A 12,315-nucleotide genomic window follows, 5' to 3' on the forward strand; every position below is an offset into this window, starting at 1 on the left:
AAAATTAGTTGCAAAACTGAGGAATGGGTAATAATGAAGGGATTATCTATCTTTTAAAACAATACCAGTTTTCAAGTAGACTGTCCCTTTAAGTATTGAGCTCATGGACAATTTTTAGTTTGGTTTCCTTTGCTTGTCTAGTAGAGGACATTTGTCATTGTCACTTGAGTTGTCAGTTTTACAAGTTGAAATAAAAGGATTGACGTCTGTGGATTGGTAATGTAAATGCTAAAGTGAGACATTACAACAAATAGTTACATAAAACAATGAGGTTCTCTATCTATCTTGGGTAACAGATTGAGACAATAAATAGGTTTTATTTTGTTACCAGGATCTAGTAATGCATTGCATGACACACACTGTTCATCTGCTCTACTGATATTGTCTGTAAATATCCTGCACACACAGTGGAGAATGGAGCTGACTGCACAGCTATGATGCAAATGTGTTTCAGGCAGGTAAAGCAGCTACTTCCTGGAGCAGCTAAGGAACTCCCTGCTAGGCATACACCTTTTATGGTAAGAGAGGGCTGAGGGGAAGGGTTGGGAAGGAGGGAGGCAGGGAAGGAAGGGGCTGTGTGATGTCACCAGGAGGCTCAGCCTCACTCCCTGACCCCTGCACAATGCTCAGCAGGGCTGGATCACAGACAGAAGCCTCAGACAGCTTAGCTATTGTTCTGTGAGAAGAGACACAAACAGACACTATTACAGGCACTTACACAGCCACACACACTATCACACCCACAGGCAGGATCACTGAGGGACGCACTGCCAGGATCACAGGCACCACTGGACCAGCCAGGTAAGGGGAACTTGCTCACTGTATTTACATCCTGCTCTCCTCTATATGAAATGGGCTTTCTGACCTCTGAAATGGGAATGCTGCAGCTGGGATGCAGTTATATCTCTATGGCAACTGTAGTAGACTGTAAGCTCTGTGGGTCAGTGGGCATGTGAGATTTTTTTTTCTGTAATAAGATGTAATATGAATGAATATTATTATAAATGATGCCTGTTGTAACTTTCCACTGGATTGAGCAAAGTCAAGAATCACGTGCAAAGTAAAAGTGTATATACTATGGTAAATGTGTAACCTTGGGTGGGGTAGTGCTGTTTTATCCTCTTACGTTAGTGAAAGCCAGGAATGTTCATTTATAACATACTGTGCCCATGTCATACAGTTATACTGTGCCCATGTCATACATTTATAACATACTGTGCCCATGTCATACAGTTATAACATACTGTGCCCATGTCATACATTTATAACATACTGTGCCCATGTCATACATTTATAACATACTGTGCCCATGTCATACAGTTATAACATACTGTGCCCATGTCATACAGTTATAACATACTGTGCCCATGTCATACATTTATAACATACTGTGCCCATGTCATACAGTTATAACATACTGTGCCCATGTCATACAGTTATACTGTGCCCATGTCATACATTTATAACATACTGTGCCCATGTCATACAGTTATAACATACTGTGCCCATGTCATACAGTTATAACATACTGTGCCCATGTCATACAGTTATAACATACTGTGCCCATGTCATACAGTTATACTGTGCCCATGTCATATATTTATAACATACTGTGCCCATGTCATACAGTTATCCTTTTTGTATATTGCTGAGTATCTTTTTTCTTTCCCATTTTATTGAGCCTGGGGGCCAGATACAGGGGTCTCAGTTCCATCTCATTATTCCTTCATGTAGAACTGCAGGGTCATGGGTTGTGACTATGCTATAGTATATGCAGGCACTAAAATATTTGTTAACTTATAATGCATCAATAAGAAAGCTGTTCTTTTTTTATAAGGAATCTTCATTTTCCCCCCACATTTTAGCCATTAAAGATTTCTAGCAATTCAAATGATTAGGCTTCTGAAGGGTCTCAGCTGCAGAGCAAGATTAAATCACAGCCCCCCAGCTTGCAGCTGTATTTTTACTGTTCACATCCATCAGCTCAGACAAAGCCCTGAGACTTATTAGATCCCTAGGCTACTAATGAATGGGACCTGGAGCCGACAACTGCACCTGAGTCCAGCAATAGTCAGAATTATAATGTGCACAGCACTCATATGGTTTTTGAATAAAATCATTATTGCAGTATACTTGTATTAGTAAATCTATTAAAGTACAAGCTAGCACTGTTTCAGTATCATACATACATATGCTGCTCATGCCCGAGGCAGTATATTGTGTCACAGATGGCTTCATTTGCATGCATTTAAAGGGACATGAAACCCAAATGTTTTCCTTCATGATTCAGATACACCATACAAATTAAAACAACTTTCAAATTTATTTCTATTATCTAATTAGTTTTTTTCTCTTGGCATCTTTTGTTGAAAATCATACCTAGGTAGACTCAGCAGCTGGGAGCTAGCTGCTAATTGTTGGCTGCCCATATTTGTCTCTTGTCATTGGCTTACCGATGTTTTCAGCTAGTTCCCAGTGGTGCGTTGCTGCTCTTTCAATAAAGGATACTAAGAGAATGAAGCAAAATTGATAACCCAAGTATATTGAAATGTGGTTATAAATGTATGTTCTGTCTGAATCATGGGAAAAAAATGTTAATTTTACATGTAACAGCTGACTCATTGAACAGGCGTTTTGTTTGAATGCTGGTGCACGGGGTACGCATGGCATATGTATATATGCCACTGAAAGAGTTATAAGAATTTTTGCTGATATCAATACATTGTAAAATGCTTCTATTAACATTAAAATGCACTTATGCACATTACACTTCTCACCCTGATGTCCCTTTAATGACATGACATATGTTTTTCATACAAGTGTCAGAATAGTGAGAAGGGAGATCTAGGGAAGAGGTGATCATTGGGTTATCCCTTTGTTTCATAGAGATGGTGATGCAGAGGTTGGTACGGGGCACTGTACCAACCACACTGTGCTCTGTTTCTGAGCTGCAGATTAAAGCCTGATACATATTGTCCCCTGCTCCCCCCATGAGGGATTCATTTCCTAAAATTGATTTCCATTGCTGTGTTATTTTAACCTCCTACGTAACAGGAGAAAAGCATTACGTTACATGTGGTTAGGATAATTACAGTAGATGTGGACAGGATAATTACAGCATCTGTAATTAACGTTCCTTCCTGTTATGGAGAGGATGGAATTCTGTCTAGAGCTTCATAGTATCAGTGTATGGGATGCACATGTATCATATTTGCTATAAATGAATGAGATAAAAGAGTGGTGCAATATTCATATAAAGGGTGCACAAGCAAAATCCAGCATATGACATATATTAGCAGCACTTAATACATTGCGTCAATGTATGGAATGCAAATATCACTGTACAGAATGAGTCACACAGTAAAAGAATATATGTGTATGTCAGGCTTGTATGCATAACCACTGGGTTGGTAGGTGGGGCAGTGACCCAGATCAGAACCCCTCTCAGCCATATTGCCACATCAGACCTAAGGTTACACCCCTGACCCTGCAGCCCCTCTCAGCCATATTGCCACATCAGACCTCAGCTCAAACCCCTGACCCTGCAGCCCCTCTCAGCCATATTGCCACATCAGACCTCAGCTCAAACCCCTGACCCTGCAGCCCCTCTCAGCCATATTGCCACATCAGACCTCAGCTCAAACCCCTGACCCTGTAGCCCCTCTCAGCCATATTTCCACATCAGACCTAAGGTTACACCCCTGACCCTGCAGCCCCTCTCAGCCATATTTCCACATTAGACCTCAGCTTAGACCCCTGACCCTGCAGCCCCTCTCAGCCATATTTCCACATCAGACCTAAGGTTACACCCCTGACCCTGCAGCCCCTCTCAGCCATATTTCCACATCAGACCTCAGCTCAGACCCCTGACCCTGCAGCCCTCCCAGCCATATTGCCACATTAGACGTCCTCTTAGTCCCATGGCCCTGCAGCCCCTCCCAGCCATATTGCAACATCAGACGTCCTCTTAGTCCCATGGCCCTGCAGCCCCTCCCAGCCATAGACCCCTGACCCTGCAGCCCTCTCAGCCATATTGCCACATCAGACCTCAGCTCAGACCCCTGACCCTGCAGCCCTCCCAGCCATATTGCCACATTAGACGTCCTCTTAGTCCCATGGCCCTGCAGCCCCTCCCAGCCATATTGCCACATCAGACGTCCTCTTATTCCCATGACCCTGCAGCCCCTCCCAGCCATATTGCCACATCCGATGACCTCTTAGGCCCATGGTCCTGCAGCCCATTTCCCCCATATTCCCACATCAGATGTCAGCTCAGACCCCTGACCCTGCAGCCTCTCTGAGCCATATTGCCACATCAGACCTAAGGTTACACCCCTGGCCCTGAAGCCCCTCTCAGCCTTATTGCCACAGACCTCAGCTTAGGCCCATGCCCCCCTTCCAGCCCCTCTCAGCTATATTGCCACACCAGACTTCAGCTCAGGCCCCTTCCCTGCAGCCCCTCTCAGCCATATTGCTGCATCAGACTCATAGCCCTGCCGCCCCTTTCAGCCATATTGCTGCATCAGACTCATAGCCCTGCCACTCTTCTCAACCATATTGCTGCATCAGACTCATGGCCCTGCCACTCTTCTTAACCATATTGCTGCATCAGACTCATGGCCCTGCCACCTTTCTCAACCATATTGCCACACCAGACTTCAACTCAGGCCCCTTCCCTGCAGCCCCTCTCAACCATATTGCTGCACCAGACCCATGGCCCTGCCGCCCCTTTCAGCCATATTGCTGCATCAGACTCATAGCCCTGCCGCCCCTTTCAGCCATATTGCTGCATCAGACTCATAGCCCTGCCGCCCCTTTTAGCCATATTGCTGCATCAGACTCATAGCCCTGCCGCCCCTTTCAGCCATATTGCTGCATCAGACTCATAGCCCTGCCGCCCCTTTCAGCCATATTGCTGCACCAGACCCATGGCCCTGCCGCCCCTTTCAGCCATATTGCTGCATCAGACCCATGGCCCTGCAGCTAGGGTTGCCACCTCGGCCATGTTTTCCTTGACACTTATGAGTTACACATGCTGAAGGGTGTATAGGGAGGAACATGAATAGTGCTGTCCAGGGTCACTATTTGTGTGCTGTCCAGAGGAGCAATACATGTTCCCCTCTGCACACCCTGCAACATGTGTAACTCATAAGTGTCCAGGAAAACAGGGCTGTGGTGGCAGCCCCTCTCAGCTATATTGTTGTTCCAGACCTCAGATTAAACCCATGGCACTGAAACAACTTACCTTGATCTCCTCAGTCTGGGGACTCTGTGTGGTGTCAGGTTCCCTCTGTGCCCTGGGCATTTCTCTGTATAAAATTGTTTCAAAGCACAGACATGAAACTGCACAATAAGCGTCACTGTATTCTAGGGGACCTTTGCATCTGCTACAGGCATCTAGAAGGACCATCTTTATGTATGGGCTAATTAAAACCAGGTCATGGATGCAAACCAATGGAGGAGCAGCAGATAATGTCCCTGGGCTTTTCATAAAGTATAAGTTAACCAATAGAAGCATCAGTAAGAGATAAAGAGTAGAAAAAGTGTGATGAACAAGGCATTAGATTGGGCTTAAAGGGACAGTTTACTTGAAAATGTTTATTGTTTAAAAAGATAGATAATCCCTTTATTACCCATCCCCCAGTTTTGCATAACCTACAGAGGCTTTGAAACAGGCAGAGATATAACAATGTTGGTTGTGCAAAGCTGGGGAATGAGTAGATCTATCTTTTTAACCCTTTAAGGACACAGCTTTCAGTTTGCTCAATTGTTTTATGACGGAAAAATTCCGTCATATGTCCTTAAGAGGTTAAACAACAACAACAACAAAATCAAGTAGACTGTTCCTTTAAGGGCTAAATGGCCATTAAAGGGTTAAACAACTTTCCAATTTACTTCTATTATCAAATTTGCTTCATTCTGTTGGTATACTTTGTTGAAGAAGCAGCACTGCACCACTGGGAGCTAGCTAAACACATCAGTAAGCCAATGATAAGAGGTATTTATGTGCTGCCACCAATCGGCAATTAGCACCCAGCACCTGCACCTACCTATATATGCTTTTAACAAAGGATACCATGATAACAAAGCAAATTAGATAATAGAAGAAAACTGAAAGTTGATTAAAACTTTATGATCTATCTGAATCACGAAAGAAAATGTTTGTGTTTCATGCCCCTTTAAGACAGCCATCTTTAGTGGTCACAGTAATATTCTAATATTTAAATGAGAAGAGATCTCTGCACTCTTGAAAGTTGATTCAATTAAACATCTTAATTTATACACTGGTACATTTAAGAAACATCAAAGGCATTTTTAATTTATGCATCAGAAAGTAATCACTGAATTATAAATATCTGCAAACAAAATAAATGTCTTAAATGCATTAAAAACTGTCAGTTTGTTGACAAACGTTGCATTGTTTTGCAGTCCAGGGACACACTTTTTGAAACGAAATGGTTTACCAAATAACATTTTACTATTACAATAGATAGTTTATTTAAAAGAACAGTAAACACTTTCAGATTGTAATACAAAATAATTATGCACAGTGAAACAACTTTACAATGTACTTTCATAATTTACTTTGCCCCCTTTTCCTGTAATTTGAAAATTTAGAAAAATTTTATTTGTGTGAAACTCCAGATCTTTGTCTTACTCTTTCACAAGAATAAATCCAAAGGCCAATTTGTTTATATAAACCAATGCACATGTCTACTTCAGACACTCCCGTCATATTCTCTAGATATGTTACACCTGCAGGACTCGCTGTTTTCTTTCTTGCAGAATGTAAGCTGACAGGTTTGTTTCAAAATATGCAATGCACTGATTGTACATATAGAAAATATGATATGTGATCCCAAGGTAAAGTACACTGAAAACAGTGTTATCTGATTTGTATGTGCTTAAAAAAAATATCATGAGCGCCAGGTGTGCCCTGTAACATTCCCTATTTTGTGAAATTCTAGAGAGCTTCATTACTTCATTCCAGGTATTCATGTGAAGGCAGCTTGCCACTCTCTGAGAATTCCAGGTTCATCCCCTTTTTTTAGATAATCATTTGCCCATGTGAGGGTTAGTGTGATATTTCTCTATAAACTGGCGAGTTATGGTGAGCATGGTGCCCCAAGGCTTTGTTTGTTCTGGTAACTCCAAACACACTTGTTCCAGATACCCATTGTGGGCAGGTATAGCTCCTTACATGAGTATTGCTGGGGGTCATTCTGCTTCAGTGATTGCCCAAGTGCTGTACTGTGTACCAGCCTGTAACACTGTCATGTTCCTACAGGCTCAAACGAGATGCAAAAGAATAAACAGTAACAAGTGCAAACATCTGCCCTATGCTGTACTCGTGCAGCAAGCACGTACACCCAGACACACCTGCAGTCTGCCAACACAAACTGCTTTTGTTAAAACGCATGTGGCATCTCCACCACAGATGATGCCAACATACATAAAACAGGGCATTTGTATTACAGACATTGCCATCCAACAGGGCACAGAAAATCTGTACCACAGGCAGTGCAAACCCACATAACATATGAGTTTTCTACTTATAGCAGGGCTATCCCACATAATGCAATCTGTATAAAAAGTTATGCCAACCTACAGAACATAGGCCATATGAATCAACATGCAAGTCCAAACCACAGAACATAGGTATTATTTACCAACAGACAGTACTGAACCACATAACATAGGTAATCTGTACCAACAGGCAGTACTGACCCACATAACATAGGTAATCTGTACCAACAGGGAGTACTGACCCACAGAACATATGTAATATGTACCAACAGACAGTACTGACCCACGGAACATAGGTAATCTGTACCAATAGGCAGTACTGACCCACAGAACAAATGTAATATGTACCAACAGGCAGTGGTGACCCACAGAACATATGTAATCTGTACCAAAAGACAGTACTGACCCACAGAACATATGTAATCTGTACCAACAGGCAGTACTGACCTACAGAGCATAGGTAATCTGTACCAACAGGCAGTACTGAACCACGGAACATAGGTAATCTGTACCAACAGGCAGTACTGACCTACAGAACATAGGTAATCTGTACCAACAGGCAGTACTGACCTACAGAACATAGGTAATCTGTACCAACAGGCAGTACTGACCCACGGAACATAGGTAATCTGTACCAACAGGCAGTACTGACCTACAGAACATAGGTAATCTGTACCAACAGGCAGTACTGACCTACAGAACATAGGTAATCTGTACCAACAGGCAGTACTGACCTACAGAACATAGGTAATCTGTACCAACAGGCAGTACTGACCCACGGAACATATGTAATCTGTACCAACAGGCAGTACTGGCCCACGGAACATATGTAATCTGTACCAACAGGCAGTACTGACCCACGGAACATAGGTAATCTGTACCAACAGGCAGTACTGACCCACAGAACATAGGTAATCTGTACCAACAGGCAGTACTGACCCACAGAACATAGGTAATCTGTACCAACAGGCAGTACTGACCCACGGAACATAGGTAATCTGTACCAACAGGCAGTACTGACCCACGGAACATAGGTAATCCATACCAAAAGGCAGTACTGACCCACAGAACATAGGTAGGGTCAACATACACACCATCTATATCATACATATCAGACATCAGTACAAAAGGCAGTTCTAACCAACATAAATAAGGGCACCACAGGCAATGCTAACCTGTCACAGAACATTGGAAACTCCTCCTGTGACAAAGTAGTTGTTATTGTTTAAAATGCATTTGTATTCTTCCTATATACTGTGTACAACATCCAACTGCAGCAGGTAGGAAGCTGTCTTATTATTAAATAGACATGATTGCTTTTTCTCCCTGGCAGGATATGTCTGGGAAGAGGATGGTATCTTCTGTGCAGATCACACTTTCTCCTCCCTGGAGAGCAGAAACGTCTCATAGGACCCAGCAGGCAGACCCTGTACTTAATACACAAGAACAGCGCACAGAGTCTCTGAAGAGACAGTCAAACCCTCTTCCACCAATGCCACCCCCACCATCTGACGACACCTGGCCAAAGAACCCTGAGTTTCTCAATGGAGGTAAATCTTGTTAATACAGCAAAATACATCAATATCTATGTACAATGTATAATGTATATTGCTCTGTATCCATCGATCCTCTCACTCTGCTTCTCTCTGTATAAGGTTTCCAACTGTCTTACACTCTTCCTTACTCTGTATAAGGTGCCTGTCTCTCTCTCTCTCTCTCTCTCTCTCTCTCTCTCCTTTTACTCTGCCCCTCTATATATATAAGATACACCACTATGTCTCACTATGCCCCTCTCTGTATAAGATACACAGCTAGCTTTTGATCTGCCCCTCTCTGTATATATGAAACACCACTATGTCTCACTATACACCTCTCTGTATATATGATAAAACACTATGTCTCGCTATGCCCCTCTCTGTATACAGCTACTGTACCTCTCATTATGCTGCTCTCTATATACCATGACGTGCAGCCTCTAATTGACTCTTCTCTGACTCAGCTACTTGCCCTCCCTATAGTGCATGCAGTATGTTGCCTTGCCCAGGCAGAGATGGGTTACACAGATTACAGGCACCTGTATAAAGACTTTACACCTGAGATAACGCAGCTGCACTAGGGTGTGACAAGCGCTCACTCTGCTCTGTGTCTGAATCATTGTTCAGTGTTTAATACACAGGAAGGAATAAGGAATGTGCTAGTCATGTTGCTTTGTGGGATTGTGCAGGAATTCCCCCCTCCCACCATCCCTGGCACAGGAATGCGCTCCCCTGTGATAGGAGACCAACTCTGGGCAAAGCATCTAGCTCAAATAAAAATGCTTCAAATTCTTCTTCTTTGTTCCTTATATGCAAATTGTGTTGTAATGTGCAGTTTGCTATAGGGGCCATAAAGAAACATTATTATTAGTTATTTGTAGAGCGCCAACAGATTCTACAGAAATAGTAAACTTAAGCTGTAATTGCCCATCAAATGTTTAATTACACATAGTAAAAAAAAGGAATATATTTATGTATTATATTATTTCCTTACCCAGTTGTAAATACTTCAGTAGAACTGGCATAAGCGTCTTGCATGCCTTCCCATTCTAAGAATCTCTTTTAACATTTCTAATGGACATTAACCGCTGCAGCAGTGTTAGAAATGGTAACCCTTTGTCTGCCAGACAGCAGTACTTTGCAGCCTTTTTACGCCTAGTATATATCAGCAATTAAAGAAACATGAAAGTCCAGTGTCGTCACTAGGGTTCTCTGAGATCGTGGTAAGGATTCTAGCAATTTCGCTCAACTTGTAATATGAGCGCAATTTAAACATAGCGCAAACGATTGCGAAAAAACCATAGTGAATTTGTTTGCGCTCCACTTGTAATATAGCTCTTTATTATTACAATATTTACCCCATTTAGCACATTACAGCATTTTGTTGTACATTTTTATTCCTCTTTGCATTTTTCACAAAAAGAGCAACAACAGAACAAGGGGTTATTTTAGCAATTTTCAGGGTAGAAGGTTCAGGAGTCATTTACAGAAGTGCTTCTTTACAGAAAGGGTAGTTAATTAATGTGAGAGGTTTCTAATAGAACTTAGTAAGCGCTGGAGAGTATTCGTTCTGTCGCTGGAGAGTATTCCTTCTGTCGCTGGAGAGTATTCGTTCTGTCGCTGGAGAGTATTCCTTCTGTCGCTGGAGAGTATTCCTTCTGTCTGTCTTTGGAGAATATTCCTTCTGTCACTAGAGAGTATTCCTTCTGTCGCTAGAGAGTGTTCTTTCTGTCAATAGAGAGTATTCCATCTGTCGCTGGAGAGTATTCCTTCTAACGCTGGAGAGTATTCCTTCTGTCGCTGGAGAGTATTACTTCTGTCTGTCACTAGAGAATATTCCTTCAGTCATTCGCTGGAGGGTATTCCTTCAGTCGTTTGCTGGAGAGTATTCTTTCAGTCGTTCTCTGGAGAGTATTCCTTCAGTCGTTCTCTGGAGAGTATTCCTTCAGTCCTTCGCTGGAGAGTATTCCTTCAGTCGTTTGATGGAGAGTATTTCTTCTGTCTGTCACAGGAGAGTATTCCTTCTGTCTGTTGCTGGAGAGTATTCCTTCACTCGTTTGCTGGAGAGTATTCCTTCAGTCGTTTGCTGGAAAATATTTCTTCTGTCTGTCACAGGAGAGTATTTCTTCTGTATGTTGCTGGAGAGTATTCCTTCTGTCTATCGCTGGAGAGTATTCCTTCAGTCATTCACTGGAGAGTATTTCTTCTGTCTGTCGTTGGAGATTATTCCTTCTGTCTGTCATTGGAGAGTATTGCTTCTGTTTGTCATTGGAGAGTATTCCTTCTGTCGCTAGAGAGTATCCCTTCTGTCTGTGACTAGAGAGTTTTCCTTCTGTGGCTGGAGAGTATTCCTTCTGTGGCTGGAGAGTATTCCTTCTGTCTGTCGCTGGAGAGCATTCCTTCTGTCTGTCATTGGAGAGTATTGCTTCTGTTTGTCATTGGAGAGTATTCCTTCTGTCGCTGGAGAGTATCCCTTCTGTCTGTCACTAGAGAGTATTCCTTCTGTTGCTGGAGAGTATTCCTTCTGTGGCTGGAGAGTATTTCTTCTGTCTGTCATTGAAGAGTATTCCATCTGTCATTGGAGAGTATTGCTTCTGTTTGTCATTGGCGAGTATTCCTTCTGTTGCTGGAGAGTATCCCTTCTGTCCTTCTGTGGCTGGAGAGTATTCCTTCTGTGGCTAGAGAGTATTCCTTCTGTCTGTCCCTGGAGAGTATTCTTTCTGTCTGTCACTGGAGAGTATTCCTTCTGTCTGTCACTGGCGAGTATTCCTTCTGTCTGTCACTGGAGAGTATTCCTTCTGTCTGTCGCTGGAGAGTATTCCTTCTGTCTGTCGCTGGAGACTATTCCTTCTGTCTGTCGCTGGAGACTATTCCTTCTGTCGTTGGAGAGTATTCATTCTGTCTGTCGCTGGAGAGTATTCCTTCTGTCTGTCGTTGGAGAGTATTCCTTCTGTCTGTCGCTGGAGAGAATCCCTTCTGTCTGTAGCTGGAGAGTATCCCTTCTGTCTGTCGCTGGAGATTATTCCTTCTGTCTGTCACTGGAGAGTATCCCTTCTGTCTGTCGCTGGAGAGTATTCCTTCTGTCTGTCACTGGAGAGTATCCCTTCTGTCTGTCCCTGGAGAGTATTCCTTCTGTCTGTCACTGGAGAGTATCCCTTCTGTCTGTCGCTGGAGAGTATTCCTTCTGTCTGTCACTGGAGAGTATCCCTTCTGTCTGTCCCTGGAGAGTATTCCTTCTGTCTGTTGCTGGAGA

General features: G+C 42.9%; 1 protein-coding gene across 1 annotated transcript in view; it reads left to right on the plus strand.

Moving 5' to 3' along the window:
* The first annotated feature begins 564 nt into the window (after positions 1-564).
* FBLIM1 (filamin binding LIM protein 1) overlaps positions 565-12,315 on the plus strand; it is a 69,080-nt gene continuing 57,329 nt past the window's right edge. Inside the window, exons 1-2 of the mRNA XM_053690246.1 lie at positions 565-801; positions 8,861-9,077. Of these exons, the coding sequence (XP_053546221.1) occupies positions 8,864-9,077 (214 nt within the window). The 5' untranslated portion in view covers positions 565-801; positions 8,861-8,863. The remainder of the gene's footprint in view (positions 802-8,860; positions 9,078-12,315) is intronic.

Source organism: Bombina bombina, chromosome 8 (genome assembly GCF_027579735.1).
Source record: "Bombina bombina isolate aBomBom1 chromosome 8, aBomBom1.pri, whole genome shotgun sequence".
Taxonomy (NCBI): domain Eukaryota; kingdom Metazoa; phylum Chordata; class Amphibia; order Anura; family Bombinatoridae; genus Bombina; species Bombina bombina.